General features: G+C 44.6%; 1 protein-coding gene across 1 annotated transcript in view; it reads left to right on the top strand.

Moving 5' to 3' along the window:
- IL13RA1 (interleukin 13 receptor subunit alpha 1) overlaps window positions 1-17,851 on the top strand; it is a 77,072-nt gene that overhangs the window by 20,666 nt on the left and 38,555 nt on the right. The window contains exons 3-4 of the mRNA XM_045298559.1: window positions 4,929-5,067; window positions 6,679-6,799. Coding sequence (XP_045154494.1) covers window positions 4,929-5,067; window positions 6,679-6,799 — 260 coding nt within the window. The remainder of the gene's footprint in view (window positions 1-4,928; window positions 5,068-6,678; window positions 6,800-17,851) is intronic.

Here is a 17,851-nt window from a genome sequence, read left to right as displayed (position 1 = left end):
CCTTCATGATCACACATGTTGGTGTGCTGCTTCCATGTGGGCTTTGTTGCTTCTGGGCTAGATGGCCGCTTGTTTACTTTCAAGAGGAAATGTTAATTTTCAAGAGAGTCCGTAGATCTCATTATTCTAAGTCATACTAAGCAGATTTGTGATCCACATCTGTATGCTGCCTTTAAGTTGGTTTTCTATGTTTATATACAGCTTATCTACTTTTCAGGAGCCCTGGTGGCATAGAGGCTACAGGTTGGCCTGTTAACTACAAGGTCGGCAGTTCAAAAACGGCAGCCACTCTTGGGAGAAAGAGGAGGCTTTCTAATCCCGTAAAACACAATTACAGTCTCAAAAACTCACTGGATAGGCTGTCTGTTCTACCCTGTCCTATAGGCTTGCTATGAGTTGGCATCAACTCAAAGGCAGTGAGTTTTTTGGTTATGTCCTTTTCACAGCACTGGTGGTGTAGTGGGTAACATGCAAGGTGACCAGTTCGAAACCCCGATACGTCTTCCAAGACAGATTTGGTTGTTCTTCTGTAAGCCCATGGCACTTTCAATATTCACCAGCACCACAATTCATATACATCGGTTCTTCTGTGGTCGTTCTTATTCTTTACCCAGCTTTCGCATGCTTATGAGGTGATGGTAAACACCATGGCTTGGGGTAGGGGGGTGCTAGCTCCTCAAGGGCAGCAATTTGAACCCACCAGGCACTCTGCTGGAGAAAGATGAGGCTGTCTATTCCTGTCAAGATTTGTAGTCTTGGCAACCCAGAAGGTCAGAACTTCCCTGGCCTATAGGGTTGCTGTGAGTCAGAATTGAATCAATGGCAGTGAGTCAGAATTGAATCAATGACACCGAACTAGTCCTCAAAGTGATTATCCTTGCTTTAACCCTATAAAAGGGTACTGTAGCAGATTTGCCTATTGCAATATGTTGTTGGGTTTCTGGACCGCTGCTTCCATAGACATTGTTTGTGGATTCAAGCAAGATGAACTCTTTGGCAACTTCAGTCTTTGCTCTGTTTATCACGATGCTCTCCATTGATTCAGTTTGAAGACGTTTGATTTTCTTCACATTGAGTCATAATCCAGACCAAAAGTTTCCATCCTTGATCTTCATCATCAATTGCTTCAAGTCTTCCTCACATTCAGCAAGCAAGGTTGGGTCATCTGCATGTCACGGTTGTTAATGAGCCTTCTTCCAAACCTGATGCCGTGTTCTTCGTGTTCTCAGATTACTTTAAATATGGCGAAAGGATACAACCCTTAAACATACCTTTTCTGATTTTAAACCTTGCAGTTATCTCCTCATTCTTTTTGAATAATTACGTCGTGGTGGTGTATGTACAGGTTCCACTTGAGCACTAAGAAGGGTTTTGGAATTCCCATTCTTCTCGATGTTATCCATAGTTTGGTATGATACACATAGTTGCATGCCTTTACATAGTTAATAAAGCGCAAGCAAGCATCTTACTAGTGATCCATCTGATACCAGCAATGAAATCCCTCATTCTATATCCTCTTCTGAATCTGCCTTGAATTTCTGCCAGCTCCCTGTACTGCTGCAACTGTTTTGAATTACCTTCAGCAAAATTTAATTGTATGTAATATTAATGATGCCACTAGATAATTTCCACATTCAGTTATGTTTCCTTTTCTTTGGAATGGACGCAGATTTGAGTCTCTTCCAGTTGGTTGTTCAGGTAGCTGTCTTCCAAATTTCCTGGCATACATGAGTGAGCGCTTCCGGTGCTTCATCAGCTTCTTAGAACATTTCCATCGGTGGGTCATCAATTACTAGAGAATTGCTTTTGGCTAATGCGCTCAGTGCAGCTTGAACTTTCTTCTGCATCATGGGTTCTTGCTCATATGCTACCTATCACCTGAAATGGTAGAGCCACGAGCTCTTTTTGGTACAGCGACTCTGTATTCCATCCATCTTCTTTTGATATTTCTCACATCGTTCAATGTTTTTTCCCATAGAACCCTTCAATATCGTAATTTGAGGCTTACATTTTTCCTTTAGTTCTTTCAGCTTAGAGGTGTTTTTTCTTTTCTTTTCTGACTCCAGGCCTTTGGACATTGAATTATAAATACTCCACTTGCCCTCTAGAGCTGCCAGGATCTCTTCTGACATCCACTTTGATCTTTTTTCCTCTAATCATTTTAATGACCATTAGATTTCTTTGTGTATGTCATCTCGCAACTCATTTGGTCTTCTGTTATCGGGGTATCAAATCTGGTTTTTTTTATTCAAAACTGTTTTTGATATGGTCCCTAAACTCAGATTGAATGTGTGCAACATCATGTTTTGCCTTTTGTGGATATGTTTTAATTTTCTTTAGCTTCAACCTAAACTTAATATGAGCAATTGATTTGTTACGTAATTGTCACCTGTCCTTGTTATTGAACTTATCCATCTCCCCACATTGATAGTAAATTTGATCTCTGTGTATTCCATATAAATCCATTGCCATTGAGTCAACTCCAATTCATATTTAGTAATTGTTTTAAGTTGTTGAGAAAAGATGTTTGCGATGAAGAGTTCTGCAATATTCAATCATATCATCTCCACCATTGTTTTCATCACTGAGGCTCTATTTTTCCAACTATTGATTGTTCCTCTTTTTTTCAACTTTTGCAATCAATCACCAATAATTTTCAATGTATCTCTTTGTATGTTTGATCAATTGTAGTTGGAAGAAGTTGGTAGAATTGTTCAATTTCTATTTCACTGGCTTTGGTGTTGGAACAAATTCAAATAATGTTTATATTAACTGGTCTTATTTATAGATGTATAGTTATTTTCCTTTCACAGATAGCATTATACTTCAAGATGACGTCCAAATGTTCCTTTTCATGATGAATGTGATACCATTCCTCTTGGATTTGTTATTTGATGGCATAGCCACCCATATGATTATCTAATTCAAAATGGTCATTACCAGTCCATTTCAGCACACTAATTCTTAGGCTACCAATTTTTATTTGTTCCATTTCAGTTGTGACACCTTTCAATTGTGACTATTTATAGATATTTGCAGCTATCTCTTCCCATTTTCATTCATATCCCAGTGAAAAAGTCCTGAGAAATTTGCTTCTATCCGTGTCATTAAGGTCAACTGTATTTTGAGACAGTAACTCTTCTTCAGTCATATTTTGAGTGCCTTCCAACTGCAATGGCTCATCTTCTGGCACTATATCTTACAATGTTAAGCTGCTCCTTATAAGGTTTTCAGTGGCTAGTCCTTTTAAAGTGGACAATCTAGTCCTTTTTCATAGTCTGGAAGCTCCTCTGACACCTGTGGTGATCCTGCTGGTGTTCGAAATACAAATGGCACAGCTTCCAGCACCACAGCAAGATGCAAGCCACCCCAGTAAACCAAACTGACAGATGAGTAGCATCTATGGGAACCTTTAAATTTTATATGCATGACTATGAGATATTTCAATCTGTACAATCTGTATGGACAAGTATTCAAAGAAGTAATTCTCTTTTTCTCTCAAGTCTTCTCCCAACCCCATCTCCCCAGAAAAACAAACCAGTTGCCATGGATTCAATTCTGACTCATAGCAAACCCATGTATGTCAGAGTAGAACTGTGTTCTATAGTTTGCAATAGATAATTCTTTGGAAGTATGTCTTTCTTCTAAAGAGTCTTAGGGTAGACTGGAACATCCAGCCATGAGCAGCACAACATGTGAACTATCTGCACTACCTAGAGACTTCCCTTTCCCTAGATCGGCAGTTCTTAGCCTGTGGGTCGCGACCCCTTTGGGGCTTGAATGACCCTTTCACAGGGGTCGCCAGATTCATAGCAGTAGCAAAATGACAGTTATGAAGTAGCACCAAAAATAATGTTATGTTTGGGGGGCTCACCACCACATGAGGAACTGTACTAAAAGGTTGAGGAAGGTTGAGAACCACGGCCCTAGATGTAGCCACGATGACTGGATTCTTATAGTAATCCTTTTACCTTGATGGTGATGGCACACCATATGTGCTGGAATTGAACTTTGGTAAGTCCTGTTGTACTTCTTTCGAAATTGATTTTATACAGTTGATGTGTTAGGATGATGTATGTGCGTTTAACATACAGAATGAGTTCGAAAGTAGATTAACCTAAAATTTAGTCTCTTATTTGATCTTCCTTATGACCCACTTAAATTTGCTCTAGTTTTTAATATTTTCTGCTTTCTTTTCTATTGAGGTTTTTATCTGCTTTGCTTTGTTATTATTAGTAGTTTTTTTGTTGTATGCTTTTCTGTATATGAAATCCAGGATAGGTAAATCTACAGAGACAGTAACTGGATTCATGGTTTCTGGTGGGTAAGGCAGGGGAGGTTGGGGGGAAATGAGGAGCTAATAACAATTAGTATAAGAATGAAGAAAATGCTCTAATATTGCTTGTGGTGATGATTGAAATACTTCTTGATGTGATTGAAATACTGAATTGTATGATATGTAAATTATATGCCAATAAAACTATTTGGGGGGAATAAATAAAAATGAACGGAATTAATTTCTTATTTCTATTCTGTGCATTGTAGGATATTTTATGGCATCCACTAGATGCCAGTAGCAACCGTTCCCCCACCCCCAAATGTCTCCACAGAGGGAGGGAAAAATCACCCATGGTTGAGAATCAGTTGCTGCTATCCAGAAGATCAGCAGTTCAAAAACACCAGTCACTCCTCGGGGGAAAGACAAGGCTTTCTACTCCCGCAAAGTGGTACAATCTTGGAAACCTGCAGAGGCAGTTCTACTCTATCTCCTGTAGGGTTGTCATGAGCCAGAATTGATTTGAAGGCAGTGAATGTACCATTTGAGACTTCCCTTTAAACAGACACACACACATTGGGTATGCTAATTACTTATTATTTAAGTGTATTTCTGTGTACTTAATACAACAATGCCTTTTTTATTTCCTTAGAAAATTACTTTAGACTCTCGTCGTTTGGAAGAAGTGCCCCTGAATGAAGACATTTGTCTACACGTCATCTCCCAGTGTGGCACCAATGAAAGTGAGAAAACTTTGAAAGGGGAGAAAAAGTGCATCTCACCTCCAGAAGGTAACAACCGCAAGCACATTTCATGGTGCCTCAAGAGTGAATCCAAATTTTCCGTGTGCATATGTTCACTGCTCATTAATTTATTGACTTCTTAAGTATTTGCAGTCTCCTAAATGCCCGTCATTGGACTAGGAACTGGCACCTTAATGATATATGAGAGGACATCCCTACCGTCCTGGAGCTCACAGATAGCGTGAATAACATGACCTGATAGTTAATGTTGAACAGACCCACACACCCACCCAACTCCATGGCGACCAAGTGCATTCTGAGCCAAGCAGTACGAGGTAGATTTCCCAAGGCTGTAAATCTGTATGAGAGCAGACAGCCTCATCTCTCTCCCTTGGAGCAGCTGGGGGATTTGAACTACTGACCAGTCCAATGCTTAATCCGACAGTGTCCCCAGGTATCCTTGATAGTTAAATAGCACTTAACAATTTGAAAAATCAGATACACAATGTACACACACACACACACACACACACATCTCCCAAACCAAGCCTTATAAACTTATCTTGAGAAGGAAGCAAGGCATAGAGTATGATCCTGATCCATTTTCCGAGGGAGGAAGGAACTGAAGGGATTTGCTCTGGTCGCAAGTGGCAGCCCTGAGCCTGAGGTTTTCAGATTCCAGGTCCAGTGTTTTAAAAACCAAACCCCAACACCACCTTAGTGTATAAGGAGGCTTCACAAAGTTCATTGGGCTGGGGGGTGGGGTCCGTTATCTTTTCACTCTATTTTTCCGTGAACTTTTTGAGGCCCCCTTGCTAATTTCATGCGATCATATGACTTTTGTCCTTTTGCAACTGACTGCTTTCACTCAGCATAATGTTGTCAAGGTTCGGCCACCTCGTGGCACCCGTCATTGCTATCCCTGGCTAGGTTGCAGTCCGCTGGATGTATATGCACATTTGGGTTATCCGTTCATCAATTGGTTGGACTTGTTTAGTTTTGGAACAAGACATGTGTCAGTCTTAATCATAAGATAGGAAGGCAAATGATAACTCCGTAAAGTGTTTGTTTTCCAAAGAACAGGCAGACTAAGGGATTGTTTCTGCTTCCACATTCGATTAGGAATTCCATAATCATTGCTTATGGTTGAAATGTGATTTGACCTTTAATCTCTGTCTCTCCAGGTAGGGGGTCCAGGAGAGAGGGTTCCTCAGAGATAGGAAAGATATTTTCATATAATCCAGCGGTGTTAATGCTGTAAGCAAATTCAATGTAGGTTGTTTCTGCCCCGGAGCGCTGGGAGTGCAGGTGATGAGCTGTGCTGCCCACCACAAGGTCAGCAGTTGGAGCCCACCAGCCACCCATTAGGAGAGATATGGGACTTTGACCTCCTGGAAAGATTTACCGCCTCAGAAGCCCACAGGGGCGGTTTTACTTTGTCCATAGGGAGGCAATGAGTTCTGATTGACTTGATGGTAGGGAGTTTTTGAGTTTCTCTGTCCTAAGTGCCTTTGGCATGAAACAAGGAAAGTTTAGGGATGAGCTTTCTGGTCAGGTAGCAGGAGGCACACTGACCAACCCTCCACTCTTCCAGAATGAATCGGCTAGTTTGCGTTTTAAGGAAAGTAGAGCCCTAAACTCTTAGCCTGGGTTTTCTAGGTGATCCCAGGTCCGCTGTGACTGAGCTGCGATGCATCTGGTTCAACCTGACCACTATGAAGTGTTCGTGGCTCCCTGGGAATACTACAGGTCCCAACACCACCTACCTTCTCTACTATTGGTGAGTATGTACAGGAGAAAGACGAACTGTGCTTGTGTCAGCAGCCTGTGGAGCCAAGCTAGTTTTGCTTTTAAAAGAGTCGCCTCTTCTGCAAGCCCAAGAAGATGGCACCATTTGCTTCATTGGATAATGCATTTGAAAAAAAAAGCCTAATTAACTACAAGTCCATGGGAAATGACCCCTCCCCACCCCCCTAAAAACTAAGGTTACAGCTAAGTCTGATGCACAGTCCCACTCCTTCCCCACTGAGGGTAACATCTTGAATAGCGAGGACGCAATATCAAAACCAGAAGTTTGACATGGGTATAGTCCACCGACCTTGCCCAATTTTACTTGCCTTCATGTGTATGTGTGTATAGTTCTGTGTAATTAACACACGTTTAGATACAGAACAGTTCCAGCACCAATAGGATCTCTCAGGTGGCTCTTTTATGGTCACCCCCACCTCCCTTCTGCCACCACCCCTCCCCATCCCTCACCCCTAGCAGCTATTAATCATTAGTCGGTTCTATGTGTACACTTTTGTCATTGGAAGAATATTAGTGAAGTCGAGTGAAACCGCAGGTATTCTTTTGCTACTCACCTTCCCACTCGATTCCAGTTCTTGCAGGTATCACGAGTTCATACCTTTTTGTCGCCAAGTTGGAGCCTGTTAGGTGAACTACAGTTCACGTGACCGTGCTCCCATTGGAGGTCATCTTAGTTTTCCGTTTGGAGTAATGCTGAATAAAGTTGCCGTGAACATTTGAGTTATAGGTCCTTGTGAGAACTCGAGCTTTCATTTCCTTGCTGCAACTGCCCAAGAATACGATTGATAGATCATGTGGTAGTGGCAGGAAGCCCTGGTAGCATAGTGGTTACAAGGTCAGCAGTTTGAAACCACCAGCCACTCCTCGGGAGAAGGATGACTTTCTACTCCCGTAGAGATTTACAGTCTGAGAAATGCACGGGGGGCAGTTCTATCCTGCCCTACAGGATTGCTGAGTTGGAAGTGACTGGATACCGGTGAGTTTTGGTTTTATGGTAATTACATGGTTAGTTTTAAAGAAACCATCAAACTCTTTTCTAGAGTGGCTGTACCACGTTGTATCCCTACCAGTAATGTATGAACGATTGGTGTTTCTTACTTGTTTTCATTTTTTGGAGCATTTTATTGTGTTTTAAATGAGAATTTCTATTGGAAATTAATTTTTCATCCAGTAACTCATGCACACAAAGTTGTTTCCTGGCGTTGGTTATAACTCCAGCAGTATGTCAGCATTCGCCCCATCTCTACCTGGGTTCCTGTTTCTGTTCATTTGGTTTCCTTGCCCTCCCTGTCTTCTCATCTTTACTTGTGGGCAAATGTTGCCCTTTGGTCTCTGTGTAGTTAAAGGTTCTATTTTACTTTTCACACCTTACACTAACTGCTGCCTCTCTTCCCCAACTTCTGTTGTTCATCCCCCGGGTGTGTGTGTGTGTGGTTATGTGTCGGTCATTGCGATCGGTTCCCTCTTCCTCCCCTCCTCACTCTACCACCCTGTCCCCTCCTGGTATCCCTACTCCCATTTCTGTTCCTGAGGGGTTTATCTGACCTGGATTCTGTGTGTCCTGAGCTCTTTTCTATACCAGTGTACAATGTCTGGTCTAGCCCGCAGTGAAAGGCAGGACTGGGGTCATGATGGTGGGGGATGAGGAAGCCTCAAAGAACCAGAGGAATATTGTGTGTTTAATCAGTGCTTTACTGCACCCTGGTTTACTCATCCCTTCCTTGGGACTCTTCTGTGAGGGGATGTCCCACGATCTACAGATGAATTTTGGGTCTCTTCTCTGACCCCTCTTTCTCAACAATATGTTTGTTTGTTTGGGTCTTCTGACTATTACCTGATTCCGTCAACACCTCATGATCACACAGGCTGGTGTGCTTCTTCCATATGGATTTATTGCTTCTGAGCTAGATGGTCGCTTGTTTATCTTCAAGCCTTTAAGACCCCACACGCTATATCTTTTAATAGCCGGGCACCATCAGCTTTCTTCACCACATTTGCTTATGCACCCACTTTGTCTTCAGTGATCGTGTTGGGAGAGTGAACATCACAGAATGCCAGGTTGCTAGAACAAAGCGTTCTTGTGTTGAGGCAAGGCTTGAACAGAGGCCCAAAGACCATCCATTACCTCAACGTATTGCCATATAAATATATGTACATAGGCCAATAACTCTGTATATTAAAATAAACATGGCTATATCCTGGGATGAAATGCCAAAAATCAGCTGAATTTTAAAATAAAAACCTCCCAAATTGTCCCAGGGGTTAGCATTCACTCTCCTCTCCTATGGAAGAGTTGTTGTATGCCTCAGATTGACTTCCAATTCATAGCAAGCTTACCGGACAGAGGAGAATTGTCACATAAACTTCATAGGCTATCACCTTTATTGGCACAGATGGCCAGATACTCCCAGCAACTGTACAAATCGCTCTTGAAGAAGCTCAAGGGCCCTATGCTTCAGTTGGGGTTTTTTCCCTGCCATGTGAGCAAGGGTCCTTTGAGGTTGTACAGGTTCACTTGCCCACTCTCCATCCCCATTGTATTTCTCTTTTCTTTTTGGTTCCAGGCTCCTTCCGGGTTTTATTTATTTTCGAACACCCATTGTGTTTCCTTTACTTCGACTGCTCCAGTGACTGCCTGATGACTTTGGGATGAATTCCAAATTCATCAGCATGACAAGCCCTTTATGGTCTGTCTTTTCTTAACCTGGCTAGCCTCTGGTCTTACCTCCCTCCTCGGGCCCACCTGCCTCCTTCCCCCAGGCCCACACCTGAACTTCTTTCCGTACCTCCCCCTCACTCTGCACTCAAAACACAAGGGGGCAGCAGGCGATGCCCTCCTGAATTCTATGCCTTGCCCCTTCCACTGGCTGTCTCTTAGCTGTCTCTTTAAAAATGTCACCTCCTCCACAGAAAGCTTTCCTTGCCTTCTCAAATCTAGCTATGTGCCTATTCATTGTGTCCCGTGGCACCCTGCACTTCCTGTGTCACACCACTTAGGACGGTGTGTTGTCATTTCCTGTTTACTTGCTAATAGCCCTTGCTAGACTGATCTCTCTTGAGAGCAGGGTCTATGTCTCGAGGTCAGTGCCTCACACATGGCGGAAAAAAAAACAACCCTCAAAAATCCACTGCCATCGAGTCAATTTTGACTCATAGCTGACCTTGTAAGTACCTCAAGTTGGAGTTCACCGCATTACCGCACACATGGAACTCAAGATAGTAATGGTTCAGCGACACCCCAGGGAGGCAAGTAATGGGGATCACCAGTTCTTGTCACACATTGCCAGGGTCATTATTGTGGACTCTTTCTGTAGTATAGACATGCACTATCCAGTATAGTTGCCATTAGCTGTGTGTAGCTATTTGTATCTTAATTGATTTTACATTAAGATATAGATCCAGGAATGGATTTTGACCTCGCAATAAATCCTAGCTCCAATGTAAGAACAATTGGGTCTTACAACAAGGGCCTGCTTGATACTTGGAAGGAAACACAGAAGATATGGGTGCTATAGCAAAGTATGGTGAAGAAATTAGAATGTGAAAATTTTTTATTTTTATATTTTTTCAAAACCATTTTATTGGGAGCTATTACAGATATTATACCAGATATCATACCATCCCATAGTTCAGTCACATCAAGCAGTATTGTGCAATTGCTACCACAATCGGTTTCCAAACATTTTCTTCCTTCCTGAATTCCTTGCTATCAGCTCCCTTTAACATGTGTTATTTGGGAGCAGTTAACTCTGTTAGGTGGTGCAGTAGACAATTTGGTTTAGGTATCCAGGGCAGAGTGTTAGATTAGGTGTTAGGAGAGCCATCCGAAAGTGGGGGAAGGGAGTGTTAGAGGAGGAAGAGTGAAAGAAGCAGTAGGTAAAAAGTAGGGGGGAAGATCAGGTAGTGTTATTTGGTAGGCTAAAGGAAGGAAGATTAGGCTCAAAAATGGCAATGATGGAGGAATGAATACTAATATTTGATAGAGAAAATGGTTTTTTTAAAATCAATTTATTGGGGGCTCGTACAAGTCTTATCACAATCCATACATCCAGCCATTGTGTCAAGCACATTTGTACATTTGTTGCTGTCATCATTCTCAAAACATTTGCTTTCTACTTGAACCCTTAATATCAGCTCCTCATTTTTCCCCCTCCCTGTCCCCTCCCTCATGAACCCTTCATAATTGATAAACTATTATTTTGTCATATCTTACACTGTGCAATGTCTCCCTTCACCTACTTTTCTGTTGTCCATCCTCCAGGAAGTAGATTATATGTAGATCCTTGTAATCGGTTCCCCCTTTCTACCCCAACCTCCCTCCACCCTCCCGGTATTGCCACTCACCACTGGTCCTGAAGGTATCATCTGTCCTGGATTTCCCTGTGTTTCCTCTCTGTACCAATGTACATTGTCTGATCTAGCCAAGATTTGTAAAGTAGACTTGGGATCATAATAGTGGGAAGAGGAAGCATTTAAGAAGTAGAGGAAAGTTGTATATTTCATCGTTGCTACCCTACAACCTGACTGGCTCGTCTCCTCCCCGCAACCCTTCAGTAAGGGGGTGTCCAGTTACCTACAGATGGGCTTTGGGTCTCCACTCTGCACTCACCCTCATTTACAATGATATGATTTTTTTCTTCTTTGATGCCTGATACCTGATCCCTTCGACACCTCGTGGTCACACAGGTTGGTGTGCTTCTTCCATGTGTGTTTTGTTGCTTCTGAGCTAGATGGCCGCTTGTTTATCTTCAAGCCTTTAAGACCCCAGATGCTATATCTTTTGATAGTCAGGCACCATTTTTTTAATGTACTAATACTGTCACCTTTTGGTTTTATGAGGATGTGAAGGTAAGAAAAGGTTTGACAAGAAGAAAACTAAAAGATAGGTTAATAGTGTTCTAAAGTAAAACTTTAGATACTTCGATTAAAGAAAGGAAAACTTAAGGAAAGGGCAAGAAATGAAAGTTTTAAGAATAGTAATAGGAAACATGAGATTAAGACACAGGAGAGTTGCTAATGTATGTTTGTTCAGGCTCCAAGCTTTGTCCAGGAGCTTAGACTCTCTTGTGGGTGCTAACTTCTGGGTAGATGCATGAACACATTAAATTATAAGGAAAAATATATTCTTCCTCTCCTTAAGTATACCTACATAGGGGGAAATCCTGATTGAGGATGAATGATAAGATCTGTGCTGTCCTCCTAATTGGGGTTCCTTGGTTGTGGGGTGTCCACTGGGGGTCTTCAGGTCTGGGCGGAGAGGCAAAGCAAATTATATTTTACATATATATATATAATATAGTACATAATATATCTTATAATACATATAATACATATGGCGCCATCATCATTTTCAAAGCATTCTCTTCCCACTTGAGCCCCTCTATGATGTGCATCTCTAGGCCATGTCCTAGCTCCTTGGCTGTTGCCCCTCTATGCTCTCTCGTGCTCCTTGGCCGCCACCCCTCTATGCCATGTGTCGCCCTGCTATGCCATGCTCCTTTATGGCATTCAGTCCCCGCCCCTCTCTGCCATACCCCTCTTTGCTCCCCTATGCTCCTGGGCCACCGACCATGCCCCTCTATTCCACGCCCCTCTGTGCTCCTTGGGCACTGCCCCTCTATGCTCCCCTGTGCTCCTCGGCCATGCCCTTCTATGCTCCTTGGTGGCCTCACCTTTATGGTCCTCTGCCGCTCCCCCTCTATGTCATGCCTCTCTATGGTCCTCGGGCCCCTCCTCTCTGTGCTGTGCAGGGCCCTCTATGCCATGCTCCTTCAAGCACCTTGGGTGCTGCCCCTCTATGCCATGGCTTTCTGTGCTCTTTGGGCACCACCTCTTTATGACGTGCCCCTCTGTCGCTGTATGCCCTCCTGCCCCCCTTCCGCCCCCCATGCATGCTCCTTGGCCGCTACCCCTGTATGCCATGCCCCTCTATGCAACTTGGTGGCCTCCTCTCTATGATCCTCACAGGCTGCCCCTCTATGCCATGCCCATTTATGCTCCTTGGCCTCCTCGCTATGATTGTCACCTGCTGCCCCTCTATGCAATGCTCTTCTATGTTCCTCGGCTGTCTCCCCTCTATGCTGTGCACCTCTATGCCTTGCTCCCCTGTGCTCCATGGTCATTGTCCTGCTAAGCCATGCCTCCATATGCTCCTCCGGTGCTGCCACTCCATGCTGTGCCTTCTCTATGCTCCTCAAGTGCCATCCCACTATGCTATGCCCCTCAGGTGCCACCCTGTATGCCATGCCCCTCTGGTCTTCAGTCCTCGCCCGTCTATCCCACGCCCCTCTATGGTCTTCATTACCACCTCTCTAGGCCATACCCCTCCAAGTTCTTCGGCCGCCACCCCTCTATGCCATCCCCCCTCTATGGTCCTTGGCCACCGACCCTCTATGCCATGTTCCTCTGTGGTCCTTGGGCACCTCCCCCTTATGACCTGCCCCTCTATGCCATGTCCCTCTATGGTCCTTGTCTGCTGGCCCGCTATGCCATGCCCCGCTATGCTCATCGGTTGCCACCCCTCTAGGCCATGCAATTCCTATGCTTCTCAGGTGCCATCCCTCTATGGTTTTCAGTCCCCGCTGCTCTATGTCATGCCCCCCTATGCTCCTTGGCCATCGCCTCTATATACCGTGCCTCTCTCTTCTCTTTCGCAGACTCCCTTCTATGTTCCCCAGGCGCAGCAACTTGGCTAAGCCTCTCTGTGGTTCTCAGCCGCTGCCCTCTAGGCCCCCCATATGAGGTGCTGCCCCTCTATGCCATAGCACCCTATGCTCCTCATGTGCTACCACTCTAGGCCATGCTCCTTTAAATCTTCAGTCCCTGCCCCTCTATGCCATGCCCCTCGATAATCGCCCCTCCATGTCATGCCCCTCTAAGCTCTTCCTCGGCCTCCCCTCTGCCATGCTCCTCTGTGGACTTCAGTCCTTGCCTATCATGTTCCTCTGTGGTTTTCGTTTCCGCCCCTCTAGGCCATGCCCCTCCAAGCTTTTCAGTCACCACCCCTATGCCATGCCCCTCTATGCTATGCCCCTTTAAGATCCTCGGCCGCCGCCCCTCTATGCTGTGCCCCTCTATGTTCCTTGATGAGCTACCCTCTATGATCCTCACATGCTACCCCTCTATGCCATGCCCCTCTATGCTCCTTGACCACCGCCCCTTTATGCCACCCCTCTCTATGGTCTTCAGTCTCCGCCCCTCAATGCCTTGTCCTTCTAAGCTCCTTGGCCTCCCCTTCTCTGTGCTTTGCCCCTCTAAGCTTCTCGGCTACAACTCCTCTATGCCATGCCCTCTCTGTGGTCCTCTGGGTGCTCCTTCTCTATGCCATGCCCCTCTATGGCCTTCGGCTGCTGCCCCTCTATACCATGCCTGTGTTAGTCTGGGTTGACTAGAGAAACAAATTCATAGACACTCGTGTATAAGAAAGAACTTTATATAAAGAGTAATTGTACATTAAGAAAATATCCTAGCCCAGTCCAGATCATCCATAAGTCCCATATAAACCCATATGTCCGATACCAGTCTATAAAGTCCTTTTCAGACTCATGGAACACATGCAATGATGCCGAATGCAGGAAGATCATAGCCCAGTGGGTGGGGAGTCTTGTGGATTCTGTAGTGGTGTAAGCATCTCAGCACTGGCAGGGTTCTCCACGTGGCTACTACAGCTCAGGGCACTAGAGTAGCTCCATGCGTCTTGTCAGCTGTAATGTCTCCCAGGGAATTAGCTGAAAGTGTCTCCTGCCTTCGAGGAGGAATACCAGAGTTCCCAGAACCTTCAGGAGAAGGCCATGTCCACACAGAAGCATCATTGGCTGTGACCTGATTGATAGATTAGACCTCAACCCTTCATTCTTAATCCTCTCAAATTGACAAACGATTTTATAACTACCACAATGCCCCTTTATGCTCCTTGGCCACCGCCCCTCTATACCATGCCCCTCTCTGCCATGCCCCTCTATGCCGTGCCCCTCTCTGCCATGCCCTTGTATGCCACTCCTGCTTCCCCTCTATGTTCCTCAGGCACCGCCCTCTGTGCTTCATTGGCCACTGCCCCTCTGTGCTTTGTGATTTCTCTCAGCGCAATTGGCAGCAGTAGCTAAGCACCAGGCCGTTCTTCTGGTCTCAGTATCATCCACTTACGTTTACATGGTCAACGCGTTAGTACATTGGACTAATTGCTTCCATGCATCTTTCATTTTCGTCGTTTTTGTTTCCTGTGGGTGGGGCGAGAGCAATAATTTGCATGTGGTTTAAAGACCCCAATTGCTACTCACCAGAGTCTGATAGAGCGCATTGTCTTTGTGGGCCAAGCAACGTGATTTTGGAAAGTCCTCTTTCTCCAAGCCTGTTCCATAATCCATAAAATGCAGAGGCACAATAGTGCCTGCTTTGGAAGATTGTTTTAAGGGATGAGTTTTTGTATGTTAAGTGTCACCGCTAGCCTTAGAGCAGGGGTCCTCAAACTATGGCCCGCGGGCCACATGTGGCCCACCAAGGATGTTTATCCAGGCTGCCGGGTATTTTTGCCTCATTTTGTTTTTCACTTCAAAATAAGATATGTGCAGTGTGCATAGGAATTTGTTCATATTTTTTTTTAAACTATAGTCCGGCCCTCCAACGGGTCTGGGGGACAGTGAACTGGTGCCATGTTTAAAAAGTTTGAGGACTCCTGCCTTAGAGAGTAAGCTTTCAATAAACAAGAGATATTGTTACAGGTTTTTGTGTTCATCTCCACTGTCTTGCCAATGCTGTTGGTGCACTGATGCCCTTCCCTCACCTCAAAGGACCAGCGTGTCACCTGTTCTCTTTCTTTTCACCCTACCCTGCTCTCCCCTCCTCGCCTCAGATAGACTCTTCCTAATCAAAAGCACAAAGGGAGGGTTGAGATAGAGAGTTCAGTGTCAAGGGCCAGGAATGGGTCTAGGTATATGGGTAAAGTATGTCAAAGACTGGGTGCTTCTGCTTACCTCCATCCTCAAACCAGAAAACGGGAAGTCATTTTGAAGTCTCAGGACAAATGTGTTCCTGCTGGGACAGTTTGGTGTCAAAAAAGGCTCAGAAGGAACAGCTACAGAAGCCAGGCTAGTGAACTTTGGGACCGTTCTTACCTTGTGAATCATCTTCAGAATTGTGAGCCAAATCGAACTCACTGCTATCAAGTTGATTCTGGCTCATAGTGACGTGATAGGGCAGGGTAGAACTGCCCCTGGGGGTTTCTGAGACGTGCCACTCTCTAGAGGAGATTTCGAACTGTTGATCCTGTGGTTACCAGCCCCATGTGAAACTACCATGCCACCAGGGCTCCTTGCAAAGTTGAGAGAGTAGTCTTTGATTTGTACGATTTCTCCTTGGGGCTCCAATGTGGTCATGACTGTGTGGAGGAATTCCATGTGACATTTTAAACAGGAAGCACCTGAATGTGTGCCAGCCCTTAGGCTCTCATCTGGTCATCAACAAGGGGCCCAAACAAGTGGCCTCTGTAAAGCCAGTATTTTCCTCTTTCATGAAAAGATTTAAAAATAAATAAATCCATGTCACATCCCGTCACAGAGGGGTCACAAGGAAGAGATGTGCCAGTCAGGGGGCAGTATAGCACCGATGAAACACAACTTTCCTCTAGCTCTTTGGTGCTTCCTTCCCTCCACTATCATGACCTCAATTCTGCCATACAAATCGGATTAGGTCAGAACTTGCACACTGCTACAGATAAGAGCCCAAAACACAGGGAATCCAGGATCGATAAACCCCTCAGGGTCAACAAGGCGAGTAGACATACCAGGAGGATTAAGGGAGGGTGGGGGGAGAAACGGGGAATCAATCACAAGGTCAAACCGATAACCCCTACCCAGGGGGACAAATAACGGAAAAGTGGGTGAGGGGCGACAGAGGAAGATGTAAGATATGAAAATAATCTATAACTTATCAAGGGGGAGGGAGGGTGGGAGAGGAAGGGGGAAGAACGGGGAGCTGCTATCGGGCTCAAGTGGGAAGAGAATGCTTTGAAAATGATGGCGGCATATGTGCAAATGTGCTTGGCACACTGGATGAATGTATGGATTGTGATAAGAGATGTAAGAGCCCCCAATAAAAGTAAGGAAAAAAAGACCTATATCTACACAATGAAATATTATTGGAAAATAAAAATCAAATAAGTATGAAATTAATCAATGTCCAGCTGTAGCCTGAGAGAATATGTGATCTACTCAGGGTATAAAAAATACAAAAAGAACCTCAAAGGTTGCTCATGAGAGGAGTTCCTTTGATATGTTAAAAAAAAAAAAAAAAGCTCCTACATAACTTTCTTTAATTATGTAACATTCCTAAAACTAGCCTAAGTTTCTTCAGTTTCTGTTTCTGGCCACGGGTGGAGAGCATTCCAGGCCTAAGAGTTCATTGGCTGTGACAGTCACATCCGTTTGCGAAGACTGTGCTCATTCACGGCTGCCGAGAGCCTGGAGCTAGGAGAGAAAGCTCCTCCGTGCGTGCGTGCGTGCGTGACAACCTCTGGAAGGACAAGAGCAGTTTCCACATTGCAGCATTTCTTTGTCGTGGTCCCCCCCCCCACTCCATTGAAGGAGTAAATACATTAGATGTCAGATGTGCATGTTGCAGGAGGATCCTTTGGAGAGTGGCTTTCAAAGTTGTTGATTCTTCAGCCCTGTGCAAAGCCTTCTGTCAGCGTCTCTGTGAGAATCTGCATGTTAAATTATGAAAGATGCTAAATTATGAAAGATGACTGATTCTGAGCTAAACGGTCAAGGGTTTCGGGGAGGCTTTTAGTTCATTTTTCAAAACGGTCTGTCTTTTCTGTGGAACCTTTACACAACTCCCACAGTGGCTGATGATGTCAGGCTGGACACTGTTCCCTTTTGCGAGTTCCTAAAACTCAGAATCCCTTGATGGTCTGTCAAAAGAGTGTGCTGCAGAGCACACTCTGTCTGTGTGCACACTACTTGTTCTTGTTGGCTGCCAATGAGTCCATTCCAACTCATAACGGCCTCATGCACATGAGAAGGCAAGC

This window comes from Echinops telfairi, unplaced genomic scaffold (assembly GCF_000313985.2).
Source record: "Echinops telfairi isolate 266 unplaced genomic scaffold, ASM31398v2 ScPeMD7_7427;HRSCAF=8465, whole genome shotgun sequence".
Lineage (NCBI taxonomy): Eukaryota > Metazoa > Chordata > Mammalia > Afrosoricida > Tenrecidae > Echinops > Echinops telfairi.
This window is presented reverse-complemented; position numbering and strand designations above follow the sequence as displayed.